A 16,144-nucleotide genomic window follows, 5' to 3' on the forward strand; every position below is an offset into this window, starting at 1 on the left:
GTTTGTATGTACTCTTTACTTTATTCAATAATCTTTGCTTTGCACCTAAGAATGTATACAGTTAGTCAATAGATAGCATAATTTTTACATTGAATTCATAAATATGTATTAATATACCTTCCTTTAATTGTACCCAACAAATGCTCATCAAAATAGTCCCTTCTTAATTTTATTTACAGTACGAGTAATATGTTTTAATTAGTATTTTGTTACATTAATATTTGCTCATTTGGGGTTTATTTTTATAACATTAAATATATTGTAATAGACTGTTTCTTTTGGAAAACATTTACATTACACACCTAAGGAGTTGCTAAACATCTATATTGCAATTTCCATTAATTACGATTATCTTTGGGTTTAATTTGCGCAACAGATTTTGACTAGAGTAACTCGTGACTTTACCGATTTTATTCCGTTCGATGTAAAAAACCATCGGAATACGAATATTGCTCTATGGACCCCACCCAGCACTACTTTCGATGTCTTTTCCTAATTGCAGATTCCCCACCATTTCCCTCTAGAGTTTTCACCTAGCGTTGTAAACACCTACATATGTACATATTTAAGACGAAATCTTCTAAAAGGTGGCTGCAATTTTTAAACAAAATCAAGTTAAATACACCATGAATTTATGGATATAATATTTTAATTCACTCGATTTTAATTTTTATGATAAAAAACACAGTGGCAAATTATAAATTTAAAACAGATAAAATACTGATAAAATCATTAAAATAACTAGTCTGGATTATAATATTTGTATAAAAATCTATGTGAAACTATATCAAAAATGCGTTGTGGTTTTGTTCTGAACCAAAAAAAATATCCCTTTAAAATTAGTTGGCCTGTGTTTATGTTCGTGTTCAAGCTAAATAATCAAACATAATCAACAAGCTTAACTCGACACCCGAGAGGAAAGAGCCACCCCAACTACTATTTTTCACTTAATTATTGCTAAGACCCCAGAATTCCCATTCACCCCTGACTAACACACTCACACACACAACTACGCACTCTGACTCTATCCCCCGAGTTCGACACCCACTGAGCACCGTTATTTTATTACTGTTTACCGTCCGAGCGTTAGTATCCTTGATATCGGTGTCCTTTTTCCGCCCACCGTGTTTTCGGTATGGCGCGCCATAACGGAAGTGTGCCAATTTCAGTGAGCCATTCAACGTTTCGGTGTGTTAATTGTTTTGTGTGTTAATTCTTCACCATCACCCTTACCCTCCCCCTTGTATCCCCTCCCATTTCCCTATACAAACATACATATATCCTTGGTAAGTTTCAAGTGCATTAAAAAGATCATGGGTGGTAAATTAACTTATCGGGGGCGACACTTTGTAGACCGTCATTCCTTAGAGTCAGACGCCAGGACTGCTAGTTAACGGTAATTGATTCCTTGTTGTTGTTGCTATTGCTGACAATTATACATATATATATATAGGGTGTATGTGAGTGGGCACAATGAATGTGGAACCTCTCTGAAAAACAAAATTAAGTTGTGGGCAACCATTTTTCTTATAATCGACTTACTAACGTATTTAACCTAAAATATTTTAAATTTAATTTTTATGTCCTCAAAAGGTTATTATTTTTAAAAAATTTAAAATATAAATAATAACTGAAAAATTGGCTTCGGAATTAAACTCCTTAAACTCTTTAAAATGTGTAATAAAAAAATTTCAAATGAGAAACAAAATGGTAAAGATATAAAGCAAGACATTAAAGATCTTGTATACCTTTAGCTTACATAAAACGTTTCTTCTCTCTGTTATAATATAATTATGTTTATATAAATGAAATGTATATATTACAATGCATTTGACTTGGATGTTAGAACGGAGAATAGTAGTGTATATATATGTGTTTTGACTAATTTACTTACTTAATTAAATCTTATTTGTGTTCGGTAACCCTAAGTTTGCCAACATCTTTTTTTCCATATTTGTTGTAGTGTTTTATCTCCTAATTAAAGTATACGTATATTTGCTGATATTTCAAGATTAGTTACAGATTTGTTAAAACGTTATTTTGTCAACCAAACTATTTCAAAATTTTCGATTAACGACACACAAAAATTAAAAAGTATTCTTTCGATTTAAATTATTTTCAAGTAGTTATTAAGGGCATTATTATTTAAAATGAAAATGTTAAGTGGGAGTAGTCCCTGGTTCTATTATTTACAAAGCTTTATTGCAAAAATGTTTATCATTTAAAAAATGTTAATAACTCATAAATATCGTTCTCGCGAAAATCATCTAAAGGTAATATAAATTTGAGCTTTCTATTGTTTTTATACAAGTGTGACTATCGTTGGGATCACGCAAAACCCATTTAAAGAAACTCCCGAAACGGCTCGTCGAAGTTATCGTTGATATCGGCAAAACTGGTGGCATTGTTGACCACTCCCACCCCCACTCCCACGCCCACTCCCACCCCAATTCCAACGCCCACGCCCACTGAGGTACTGCCATTGAGTATGAGCGTGGGCGGCTGTTGCTGTTGCTGCTGCTGCTGTTGTGACTGCATCATGGTGGCTCCCATGTGGCCCCCATGGCCATGGATCGCCTGCTGCTGGTGGTGGGGCAGGTGACTGGACTGCTGCTGCTGCTGTTGCTGCTGCTGCTGCTCCAGCGGCGTCTGCATGTGCATCGCCTGGGGCTGCTGGAGGCTCTGCATCGCGGGACTGGCGGTCACGGCGGCGGCGTTCAGGAGACTGCCATCGGTGGCCGCCAGGAGGGCACAGTCGAAGGCACTTCCGTTGGCCAGGGCATCCTCGAAGCAGAGCGTCGTGGCACTAGTAGTTCCCGTTCCTCCGCCTTCAGCCGTGAGATTCGAGAGCAGCACTCCGCCCACGGCTCCCGAGTTGAGCTCCAGGGCAGCCGCCTCCTCGTTCCGCTTGGAGAGTATTATGTGCGTCAGATTGATGATGTAGTTCTTGGCCAGCGTCAGTGTTTCGATCTTCGACAGCCGCCGCTCCATCTCCACGTGCGGGATGACCTCGCGCAGCGACTGAAAGGCATCGTTGAGGCTGTGCATCCGCATTCGCTCCCTTTCGTTGGACTCCAGTCGCCGCATATTCCGCTCCTTGGCATTCAGAGCGCCCTTCCTCCGTCGATTTGCATTGGCGTTGGCATTGGAGGAGCTGGAGTTGGCACTGTTGGGGGTGAGGGTCGAGGGGCAGGCACCGGAGCTTGTCTGCTGGCCCCGCCCGCGACCCAGGCTGCCCCCTGACCCAGCACCCCCGATCCCCCTGATCCCTGGCCAGTGTTGGTGGCACTGCCTCCTCCATTGCTGCTGCCGCCCCCACCGCTCGTGTCGTCGCTCTGCGAACTGGAGTCCGTCATCTCCAGGTCGTAGGTGTTATTGCTTAACTGGAGGCGCAGGAGAAAAGAGTGCAGGATTTATAGGACATCTGTGCCTAACAGTTGGTTACGATTGCGACCTACCTGTGAGGTGCGTCTGGTGGCACGTCGCACTGGCCGCGAACTACCCTCCGCCGATTCCGAAGATAGTCCATTGTGTCCGTCTGTGTTGTAGTTGTTGTTGTTGTGATGCAACTGATGTTGCAACTGCATGAAATCATGACTGCTCATCAGTTCCGTTAGCTGCGAGGCATCCATGTTGACTCAAACTTCCCAAATAGACCGGAACACGAGAAGTCTTTACTATAAAAATAGTTTATTGGTTAGGTTTAGTAATAAAAGTCCTCAAAAAAACGGGCTTGACCGAGTATATATATATTGCATCATAGTTTTATAGAAGTAAGTAAATTTTGTCACAGGTGTTTGTCCTATGTTTGTAAAATCTCTTAGATTATCTAATAGAATAAAATATTAATATTAAGAAAATGAGACATCTCAAATTATAACTTCACTAGTTTTCTTCCTTGTTAAAGCTATGTAAACATGCGACAATTTTTATCTAATGATCTGCAACTGAATTTTCCCAGCGAGTATTTCATTGTGGCACTGAAATATTGCATTCTTTATTGTTATGGTGTTATCGCAAAGCTAGATAATTTTTGAATGAATAATATTAGATATTTGTCACCAAATCTAATTAATGTGTTAAATAGACACCTACTACAGTTCAACGCATATAACAAATTTTGATCAAAGATAAAGGCCATGGAAGAATCAAAGATAAAGCCATTCAAGAATAACAAAAACTAATTAATTCGTTTGCATACCAATTGGATATGAAAGTGTGAAATCTAGTGCGTATACTTATTTGACCAGTTCCCTTTTCGGCTATACGATATGTTTTCCTATAGTAGCCATATGATTTTTGGTCGTCCGATTTTATAAAACTATAAACGTTTTACTTAAATCATATTTGAAGGCATTATGTCTATTTATTTTAATATATATGGCGATTTGTCCTAATCCTTTTTTTGATTCTTAGCTGTTAGAAATATTCAACTAATCCTGTCCTTTTCAACTTAAAGTCTTCATCGCTCCGTTCATATATGACCATGTTTGAGATTTATGGGATCTAAATATTTAAACTAGTGAATTGAGATTGGTTTTGTAGACTATTGTGGGTCTGGTTGTGAGTGTCACGTTTTTAAAGCACATATGGATTCCGGCCTTTTTAAAATGTATTAATTCGTCCTTCTCCTTTCTGCACACTATTCAAGAATTTAATACACCCTTCTACTCAACGAGTGATGGGTATTAAGAAAGAACTGAGAGCAAAACATTTACCGATGAAACGCTTTTGCGGCGTTGTCGTTGTTATGGTTATGCCCTTCGGCTCACCAGCATTTGACCCGGAACCGTGTTGCAGCATTTAAAGTGTGGCACCGACCAAAGGAAAGGACACGCGGAATACATCGACTTTGTTGTAATAGAAAACGCGCACTTTGCAGTGCATTTCTTTCGCGGTCGGCGCTGAGTGAAACAAAAGTGTCGCTATTATTTAACGACAACAGCTCCTTGGACCCTAGACTCTTTGGAGCCTTTTAAAGAAATGTTAAGAGAAATGACAGAGCTCAACACAGCGGGGGTCTGCATCCAGAGGCCGGCATTTAAGATTAAATTTCATGGTTTGTTTAAACTTTGATTTTAACAAAACTAGTCAATAGATTTTCACTCAATAGTTCATTCTGAAAGATTTCATAACACAGAACAGCGATTTGTTGCAGGACTGTGGTCTACAAATTGTGATGATTATTTAAACTTTAAGTAAGACTTCAAATAAGTTAAATTAATGTAGCAATATCCTTCTTAAAATAAATATGTTTAAAATTCCTGTTTAAAACCCGAAATAAGGATAGAACATTTTTTTATTAAAATGCTTATCAAATGGATTTCCGAAACTCACCAAACTCTATTTACTTTTTTTAAAGGGTTATAAAGGACTATTAAAACTGAACTTAACTTAATGGTACTCAAAGATTTTTCAAGAAAAGAATATAGGTGTCCAAATAAGTCGCTTATTTTTCCCCCGAAGCCTTTTAATGCTGATCCTAGCAACAAGTTGGATTCCTTAGTCCTTTCTCCAGGTGGGTAAACTGAAATTTCAACTCCTTTGTCTGGCGATGGACGGGGGTTTGAGGATCTTAGCTATGTACCCAGCATTCAGCACCTGGTCTTGTGTAATATTTATTACGCTTTCTACTAAATAAAGCATACTATTGTGAGCTTTTGTTTGCCTTTTCTGTGTCGACGCAAGGTTGAAATAACGCTGCACTGCATTTGACAAGTGTATTGGGGATTTTGTTCAGGCATTAAATGAACTTAAGTAATGTCAATTGAGAAGTTCGGATTTGTAATTGTATATTTCGTTCGATATAAATTTCTATGATTCAATAAGACTTGAGTCACATTGTATTTGTAATTCTCAGAAAATCAATTTCAATTTAAGCTCCTGCAAATACTTTTAATATATAATATAATGTCTGATTCTCAGTTCTTAATTTAGATGTAATGGGCATATCTTAGATATAAATATTTAATTACGTCCTCACATTATTATATATTTCTTTTTTTAATATATTTAAAATTTCGCTCAATTTCGGAATGTTCTGAAATAACACACTACTTTTGCAACAACTTACGTAATTTCAGGATTTTTTACAACACTCAAAAACACTTTTCTCACACTTTTTGGGTTATATTGGGTATTATTTAAATTTATTCCCACTTGGTTTATAACCCTTAATCTTTGTCTCAATAAACACAATAACTTTTGGTCATTCTTGGCTTTTCTAAACAATTTTGGAACATTTCCGCACCGCTGGAAATTATTATTTTATATTCGCGAAGTGAACCAAGTAACGAAACGGAGCGCACTACGAGTACCGGAAACGCGGAAGCGCTGAGGATGACGGCCACTTGTGGAATGGCTGCAGGAACGAAGCGGCGCCATCGGGCTGCCCGAGTCCGGGCCAAAGACGAATCACAGGCCTGCCCGATGGGCCACGAGTCGTGCAACAAGTCCACCCAGCGGAGGGGGCTGGAGCTTCCACCCGCACGAACGCCCGAGTCGAAATAGACTGGCGAATGGAGAGCATCTGAAAGGGCTCAGAAAACGAGTCGTTTTCCGAGTGAGTTTATCCCATTTTATTTTTGTCTTTTCTAAGCAATCGAGCGTGGGCTTGTTGGGGTGGCACCCCTCAAATTAAATGCCCAGGTTAAAATGGGTCGACCAATTCAATACTTCAATAGTTAAAATTTTGTACAGCTCAAGTTCTATGGTTCCGATACTCATAAAAAAGTCTCACAAGAGAATTTTTTTGTAATAATTTCATATCTTAATTCTTTTTTATGATTACTTTGGTTTCCTTTAAGCTTATTCTATTATGAGGAGCTCATTTTTTCCAAACACATATTTTTCTATGTGTTGCCAAAAGTATAAGCGTTATAAAAAAATGTCATCAAAATATTAAATCGTAATTTTTAAAAATTGAAACACACAAGTTCAATAGCGCATCTATAAAACATCATAATCAGCAAATGATAATTGGTCAATATCGTTTGGAAGACAAAGATAGAATTAGATGGCCATATGCATATTTATAAGTTTCTAGTATTTTTTTTTTGTAAAGAAATTAGATAGTCTAGAATATAGATACAAAAAACTGTCTTTGAGGATATTCAAACACTCTGTCTCAATTTAATTAATCATCAAACCAATATACTCCATGTTGGAAGGGAAGCCAGAAGGGCTCCAAATCGTAGTCCTTATCACATTACATGTTATCCCAGTCTAGCACACACATAGTTGCAGTTCCAACCCCACGATCCGCATTCGCCCAACGGGGTGGCTTGTGCTCCGGAGTTCCTAGACATGCACACCACGTGCTGCGGGCCAACTCCAGACGGGGGGTAGTGAACCAGGGGCGGAGTGGGTGAATTGGGTGAAATGTGTGTGATGGGGGAAGGGGGAGAAGTGGGCGAATGGGGGGGTGGGTCCCTGATTAGTCCCTGTGACGCATGTTGCCCTCAACGGCCTGCATTCGACTGCGGCCTGTCCTGTCGCCAGCTCCTTTGTCACCAACTCCGATTCACCGAGTGAGTTGTATACTGTTATTATTATTATCGTCTGTTTGTCCACGCTCTTGTTGCTGTCGGTTATCACAGTGCTTATGGCCTTATCGGGTGGGCTTTATCTCATGATAAACTATTGTCGACAGATAATAAAATGTTGCTAGGAAAGCTATTTTGCCTATCCGAATGTTGCCAGTTTCCCCCTTTCTTCCAAATGTTTGTGTATGTGGCTTTTTATATGAGTAACTATATCTTTTGTTTGATTTGGATCAAAGGGTTTTTAATAATTGCTGCAGTGTTCACGAGAAGTCAAGCAAAAACTATAATGTGAAATGCACTGAAAGCAAAAGGAACATCGAATGTTTTATATTTGGTATATAAGAATGAAAATACAACTTTTTTATTGCGTTTCAATTTATCATACAAATTATTACTTCATTGGGGAAACCCCTTATTTTACAGAATTAAATAATATCGTGATACTTTATGAAATAAAATTACATGCAACGATCAAACTAAGTTATTTTATTTTGGACAGAAAAGTTGATTGATTTATAATTGCAGTTCAAAAAAAAACTGTGTTGGTAAAAGTTTTTTTTACTAAAAAATCCTACACGAAAAGAAACTAAGTTAACTTCTTCCAATTTTAGCTCGGCCCACAAATTCCTCTTCAGCCAAGTGATGCCAAATACAAATTGACAGTTAATATTTTTAAACTGGCAACTCGATGAGGATGGGTAAAAAAAGAATATAGCAAGCGCAGGCAGCTTGTTGTCGACAAGGACATTATGTAAATCATCGATGGTAGCGAAAGCACTTGGCCTCCCACCTCTTTTTAGTCAAGACAGGAAAATAATAAACAGGAAGAAAAAAAACAGAAGCTAGAACTGGGAAAAGGAGGGCAAGTGCCGGTCGACTGCTCTGGGTGCAAAATTGTTTAGCCGAAAGCAGCTTACAATCCTTCGGAAAGGGTCCTTTTGATTATTTTCATCCAGCAAAGTTTTTACCGTCTGTGGCTGGATTGAAGGTTGTGTGTTGCCCACCAACAGTTGGTTGTCCATTTCCCCTTGACTTATTAAACCGATCATTGCTCTCGACATTTCGTCTGGTACAAAACCCAAGTAAACAAATGTTAGAGCTCATTACTATTTAACTTTTAAAGTTAGGACATATCACAGGGGTCAAGCGAGGTGAATAAAAGTTTTATACTTGCATACAAATTGTTAATTATTTTGCTATTTATAAAAAATACTCCCTTTTGAAAATAGATAAAATACTTTGGTTTTAAAAATCAGTGTTTGGTTTTTAAAAGCAGGTTGCTAAATTTGAGTTATGCTTAGACTTTAAGCATAAACACTTAAAACGATAACAGTTTGACTTGTTTTTCTGAATTCGTTTTTATTGCCTGGAAAATGGCGATACTTTGTTTGAGCTTTGCTTAAACTCAATAACAAATTCTGTAACATTCATAAACCACTAGAAATTTATCATTTTGTGTTTTACAGTATCCTACTCCTCGCTAATAAAATTACATTTACATAAATTTTTAAAATAGCAGATGTGTTTACAAATGTAATACTCGAATTTCTGTTCCTCCCTCGCCCTCCATCTAACCATTTATCCATCAATCCTGGCAACCGCAAACCTGATTCAATCCAGTCCGCGGGCCCAGCAGTCACTGCCTTTAATGCAATCAAATGGGAAGTTTCCAGCTCACGACTACGAGTGGCACATTAAGGCACCATGATCGAATTTAACACGTTTGAGACACAAATTTAATCATGAGAGGCCTTTCCCCATTCTACAGCCATCAGGCATCTAAGTCGGTTCTTAGCCGGGGCAGGGAAATCGCACCCGCGGTTATTTAAAAATTCTAAAGACAAGAGAAAATATTATAAGGCAATAATAAATAGAAAGGGAGCAAAGCTGTGAACGAGGGAAAAAAGTTAAGTAGGCGTACCTCGGTCCGCATCCGTCGTCTGCCCTCTGGGGCCAAAGCCAAGCCATCATCCCGTGCGACTTGTCAAATGTCAATAGCAAAAAAGTCCTGCTCCTCCGCCTCCGCCTCCTTCTCATTCTCCTCCTCCTGCTCCTCCTCCTCGTCATCGTCCTCGACAGCTGCTCAACATTCCGGACCGCTTTCTCCGCTGATCACCGCAAGAAGCCTTGTTGACAGCCCCCAACCAATTCGCGCCAGGACCAGGACCTCCTCCTTTTTTTCAGATGGGTTGGTTGGTCAGTCAGTTGGCGTATTTACATTTATTATGGCAAACGCTTCTAGTGCCGAGATTGGCGTGTGTACATATATTTCTCACATAATCGGCCCTTGTAATATTTACTTTGTCGAAGGTGGGGTGGTGGGCTCAAGGGAAAGGAAATATTAGGGCTAAATAATAGAGTCAAAATATTTGAGGGGAGGAAAGGAGAATATTTTTTTCGATTCTTTTTAAGTGCTTTTCAATTGAGTGCGTTTCTGTATGACAATAAATATCGGGCGTAGTTTTTAAAAAAAAAAAGGTTACCATTATAATAGTTAGTATTTACATATCCTATCAATAACCAGGTTTATTATTTTTTTCTTAATGTATAACAGCAAAATTTAGTAATGCCTACCATTGAATTTTGCCAATCACCGAATACGATAATTTTTAATATTAAATTTATTTTTTTTTCGTTTTCGTCTCTATAACAGAAGGGCTCCATTAAGAATGACTTATTTATTTGCACATCAAAATATGTTTTTTGCCATCAGACATCTTTAAGCCAAAGGACCGACTTTCAGAAAAACTGATATTTATTTAACCACTTCATGGTTAATAACTCTCGGCACCCACTTGAAAAGGGAAAACATAGTAAGTATAAATAATTATTATTTACACAGTGGCCGACGGGAAACGAGAGAATTTATAGCACACATTTTGATTTAACGAGCCAGAGCGATATGCAACTTGTATGAAAGGCAGCTTTTAGTACTCGGTGCTCCTTTGCCATATTTACTAAACCCCCTCTTCCCAGGAATTGCGGCTCGCTTCAGTGGCTCAAGAGCTGCTAATTGGTGTCATTAAAAAGTTGGAGGCGAGTCTTTAAAATATGTCGCACAAGTAAATATTACGCATACGTCATGCGGATGATGGCGAGGAAGGCAGCAGGCTGGATGCCACGCCCAGATCTGCTTTACAATGTTAATGTAATCAAAGTTTAACTTATGCCTGATTTGTGATTATAAAAATAACAAACTTTACTAACAAAAAAGAATAAACTCATCGCAGGTGAGCCTTGGGAAAAAAAGTTACATCTAAAAGGTTGCTATGAAAAATTAGCATTTAAATTACGCGAAAAAGTTCAATGAAGCGCTATTAATTGGAATGTCCTGGTCGGAATGGCAAGTGGGGCGAAAAGTTGGAGAGAGGTATGGATACAAACGCCATGCAATGACGTCTAAAACCTGCTTTTGATGGCTCGCCATTTACACCTAGGAAAGTGACACTACGAATAATTGTTATTGATGGCGCATTACGAGTCTCGAGGATTTGCTGGCGATAAAAATGGTCTGTTTAATGAATGTTATGGAACCATGGAATGTCATTTGCATTGATGACCGGCCTCTAGCGCAGATTATGAGTTTCCAAGTATAATTAATTTGTGTACCAATTTAATGGTAAGTCTTTAAGACATCTAATCACTACAAATTATATTCCATATTTAAAATTAAAATTTGTTAATACGAACGTCCAACACTTTAACAAGTCTTATATCTCTTAAAACTATAATTTAAAAAATATTAATAACAGTCACCACATTCATTTTTTTAGAAATAGTAAATCCTTTAAAAGAAATCTGTAAGTCTTGGATTCCATCCACATATTTACATACACAATCTCAAAGTTGTTTGGTAAAACTTTCACACTCTATCAGAACGTCAAGGCCATCGGAATCAGTTCTTCATAATCATTAAAATATCAACCTCCTGCTCTTCTTCATGTGTCTATCAAAGGGACTGAAGAGACGGGTAACGGAAATGTATATTTTAATTTTTACACACAACCAAGGATTACGATGCAAAGGCTTGGAAGGATTCAGTTTACTTGGGCGTCTGCCTGGCGCCGCTTTGACCAGGCCGCAAATGAGCGACGCCCTTTGGCCCTCACCATCTCCACCTCGTCACCACCCCCGGATTTGCCCCCACTCACCAGACATCGCCACCCTTTAATCACTCACACACACATAAGATCAGTGGCGTATGGAGGTTAAACGCAGGAGGGGGGTTTCCTAAAGCAACATTTGTTGCATAACATAACTTATCACGTATGTTAACTAAATATTATTAAATAAAAATATTATTTTAAAAAGAAAAATTAAATTTTCTTTTAAGAAGCCCCCTTTTCCACTTTCAAATTCCTGAGTACGCCACTTCGTACGCTTATAGTGGTGTAAGGGGAGAACAATCTATTTACATTTACACCAAATGTTCAAATTTATTTATCGGTGGATTGGCGAAGGAGAACACAGTGAGGGGGGGTTGGGAAGAGTATGGGAAGGGTATGGGAAAGTTCGGAGAAGCAAACGTCGAACGACGTCACGCAGAAAGTTGTTTGCGTTGGCGAATAGCGCGCAAAAGTAGGCAACGTTATCTGTTCATAGCGGTGACTATGTGTGTGTGTGTGTGGTAAGTGGGTCGGTGGGTGGAAAATATATCATGTTTACACACATGACCGTGCAATGGGAGTGTACATGTGTGTGTGTGTGTGTCAGGCATGCTGATGAGTTTTGTTTGTTGTTTTTCTTGAACAAACTTTAATTGTTTTTGATTTTCCTAAGGATTCAAGTGCCGCGAGTTTTATTCATTGTTTGTTTACTCATCTGCAGGATGATGGTGCAGGGAGGACTGGGGACAGTTTGCCTTTTTTTTGTTTTTGAAGCCTTTTCAAATGCTCAGTTGGCAAAACAAATCGTGCATCGGAGAAAGGGGATAACTGAAATGGTTCGCTGTTGGCTAATTAAATGTACATTTGTGGAGCTTCCTCGGAAAAAGGAGGGGAATTTCAAGTGCCGTCCCGAACTCTTTCAATTGCCTGACAAGATTCTTGCTAACTGTACACAGAGGGAAAAGGGAAATTCTGGCATCATTAAAAAGCAATTTGTATTAAATCCAGGGTGTTCCAAAAATCTGTAAAAAAATAAAATACTAACTGTAATTTAAAGTTAGCAATCAGTCTGACTAGAGCATTAAATTGTAATTACAACCTTGTATATGTAATTATGTATTATTTTATTAAAAAAAATATTTTCAAATGCTCAGTCTTGGCTTTATTTAATTTTTATTATATTTGTAAGGGTGATAAAAATACCCCGAGTTTTGAGTGTACAAACTCATGTGTATATCCCGTTTGTCTCCTTTTCAACTTTTACCTCTTGAAAATTAGCAACGGCCATTGCCAAAATGTCACGTACTCTGGGGCACTGGGAGCTACGTGTAAATGTGAAAGATATGACGAGGGGTGAAGACTCGAAATACCGCTAATTGTTGCGCATGCTGCCTACTTCATGGCGTACTTTCACAACCCCATCGCACTCCACAATTTCGAACTGTATGCACTTGGTTTAAAGCCCAGCCACGTTGCAATTTGTTCATGCAACGCAGCCTCTTTCTGTTGCAAATGCCCATGGCTCCCGCTCAACTTTGTTTTGTGGCTCATCTGCGTGGCAAATTGAAAATTGTGCTCATTTATTTCATTATTGGAAAAGTGGAGAATGTTTTTTGTTTTGTCCCATTCAAATAGCCGTGAAATTGCATTTGATTTTGTCTGTGACAAACAGTGCTGCCGTTTTGTCCTTTACTTAATGACAGATCTATCCTTTGCCGGAAATAATGTCAAACCTCAAAAAATACATCATCTTGTTTTTAAAAATATGTTAAGGAGTTTAAGTTAACATTGATAAAAAGACCGTATTAAAGATGTTTGTTTTATATAATAATTTTATAATAATTTGTATTTGGATATCAATCCAAAGGACAACTGGACAAATGTAATACATCTTTAATAATAATTTGACTTAGGGACTATAATTAAATTTTTTTAAATTTTTAGATAGTTATTTGTCTCCAAAAAATATGTATTTACATATTTATTGATGTCTTTGTTGTCATCTGCTGGCAGCACTAGTGACAAGTTGTGAAGAGACAGAAGAGCAGTTAAGTAAAGTGATGGAAAATCGTTGCATTATTGCTTTTGAAATTCTGTTTAAAGCTTATTGGCAGATTTAAAACCAACCAACTATGTATTCCTATCTGCAAATTGAAAACAACCATTTAAAATGTGTACGACGTTAACACTTAGCTGAATATTGCCCACTTGCATTGCAACCCTCTTTGTTTCGTAGAGTTTAGTTTACAATACATAAGTAATACAATTGAATTGAAATGGCCCGCATTTTGACCGCATCACAACCCGCTTGACTTGGGCCTCACAAATTATTTAACTTTATTTTTATGGCCGTAAGCTAAAAGGTGAAAATGAAAATAGAAAATGTGTGAAAATTGGGTAAGCATGAATGTGTGTGCGGGTTGCGATAAGGAGGTACAGTAACTTTTTCGCACTCAATGCGATTAGATAAGGCCACACAAAAATTGGGAAAACGAAAATCAAACAAATGGATTGGCTCATAAAATTAGCTTGTAATGTAGGTTGTTACCAAAAGAAGAAAACATACTATGTATAAAGAGCCAAATGAAATTTCTCTAATAAAATTGAATCCAGAATCAGAAAAAAATGCTTTCTTTCGACTGCCTCCATTTCACCGCTCTGTAATTATGAACATCTAAAGAAAGCTTTTGTCCCACGCCGAGATAAACCACTTTGGTATTTATGTGTTGTGTGGTAATTATATAATCAACTATATTCTGACATTTTTCTTATATGTATGTAGTTTTTCCTCTGTTTTACTTATGTGTAGCTGTAATTGAATTTATTCTAATGGACACCTAATGCGGTTATCTTGTGAGGATGACTCACTTATGACTCGCACCGATAGCAATTAGATAAACCACATGAGATCCTGTGGTGCCTTTAAAACAAATAAAATGTATTTCTCACATAATCTCATTAGCATTCGCCAAAGGATAAACTCAATCCCCCCAGCCGATAAGCATTCATTCTATGCCTCATTATAATTTTGTTAAATGTTATGTAAAGCGAGTGTCATGTTGTCCACCCCCCCTCCGCATCAGGGCTTTTTCCATGGCGCCTCATTGGCGACACTTCGGTCCTTAGAGGGTTGCCCACTGGCTTCCATTTACGATGACGTTTTGACTTTTAATTGTGTTTTAAAGTGTTGCGACCGCCCTTTGAGCCAGGCGCTTGAATTTCGCCTGCACTTGGGTCACTTTCAGGCCATTTGGTTTTGATTTAGCTCGGCTGTTCAGTCATTTGATGCCTAATTAAATTTAACGATGACGTTGATTTCTTTCTCCACTAGTTTCTCGACTTCTCTGGGAATTGGTGGCGGCGAGCAGTATTATTTTACATTCCCAAAATGGGTTTGTGCAAATGCAGATGTGTGCTCTAAAATGAAATGGATACGAATAAATAAAGTCGCAGCGGATTTCATACTCTCAGAACTATATTAATAATACAAAATGAACCGATTTGTAGCCTTGAAAATACTATACTTAAGCTATTCCTATTCCATACATTTATTTTTGTCCTTAATGCACATGTTGCTTTTTAAGAACCAGGAGATTCAAGTCATCAATAGAAATAAAAATTGGCCCGCTAAACCAATAATTAAATTGAAACCAATCCTCTTTAAATAGAAAACCAAATAACAACGGGGTTAGTTCATCATTTTTCGAGCATAGCAAAAGCTGAAGGATCAGCATTCATAAAAAAAAACCGGATTGTCCCACCCACCAGACTCAAATTTTTCACCATCTCAACTGCGGCGCTTCATCTGAGCTGTGTTGGCATTTCAAGGGGAGCGCATGAAAAGGATTCTGTAGCAGGACGGCAGCTAATAACAGGATTAACACAAAGGAGGAAAATTGAATTTTATGCCAATATACTTAACCAAGCGCTTAAAGAGTCACTCGGCTCGGGGACTCCGGCTGAAGAATCGAAGCCCGCCGACGAGGATGGACGGGGATATGGGGATGGCTTTGGCGACGAGCAAACACAAAGTCCCAAACGTAATTTTCACGAATTCATTGAACTGCGTGAGTGTGAAAAATAACAATTTAGATAAATATTGCGCCGGCGACCTCCATGGGCGTCGTGGCTGCCTTGTCATACACGGCGGGAGTCAACATAGGCGACATCGGAGCTGGAAGCTCTAGACGGCAAGCGCATCGACCGTTGACACAGAAATCATATTAATATAAATTAACGATGTGGAAAATTTAGTTTAGTAGTGAAACCCAAAGAATAAGCGGCCAGCCACTGAAGCCAAGTCAGTTGTATGGCTCACGTCGCCGGCTCATCACTCAAAATGTCCTGGCGAGAAAATCCCAGAGCAACCCATGCCGATTCCCATATCCCAACCCCAATCTCAATCTAAATCTCAGCAGTGAGGGATTGTTTTGGTGTCGCACTTCGCTGCTCCTGGCCCCCGGTGAAACATTTTGGACTATATCAATCTCCATC

The 16,144-nt window shown here is 38.4% G+C and overlaps 1 protein-coding gene across 1 annotated transcript; it reads right to left on the reverse strand.

Moving 5' to 3' along the window:
• Positions 1-696: 696 nt before the first annotated feature.
• On the reverse strand, positions 697-6,336 carry LOC108048098 (protein dimmed). Its single transcript, XM_017128573.2, is given in 4 exon segments — positions 697-3,249; positions 3,252-3,383; positions 3,459-3,677; positions 6,074-6,336. Coding segments are annotated over 3 exon segments (1,212 nt in total). The 5' UTR covers positions 3,633-3,677; positions 6,074-6,336; the 3' UTR covers positions 697-2,343.
• Between the last annotated feature and the right edge of the window lie 9,808 nt (positions 6,337-16,144).

The sequence above is a fragment of the Drosophila rhopaloa genome, unplaced genomic scaffold (genome assembly GCF_018152115.1).
Source record: "Drosophila rhopaloa isolate 14029-0021.01 unplaced genomic scaffold, ASM1815211v1 contig_2, whole genome shotgun sequence".
Taxonomy (NCBI): Eukaryota; Metazoa; Arthropoda; class Insecta; order Diptera; family Drosophilidae; genus Drosophila; species Drosophila rhopaloa.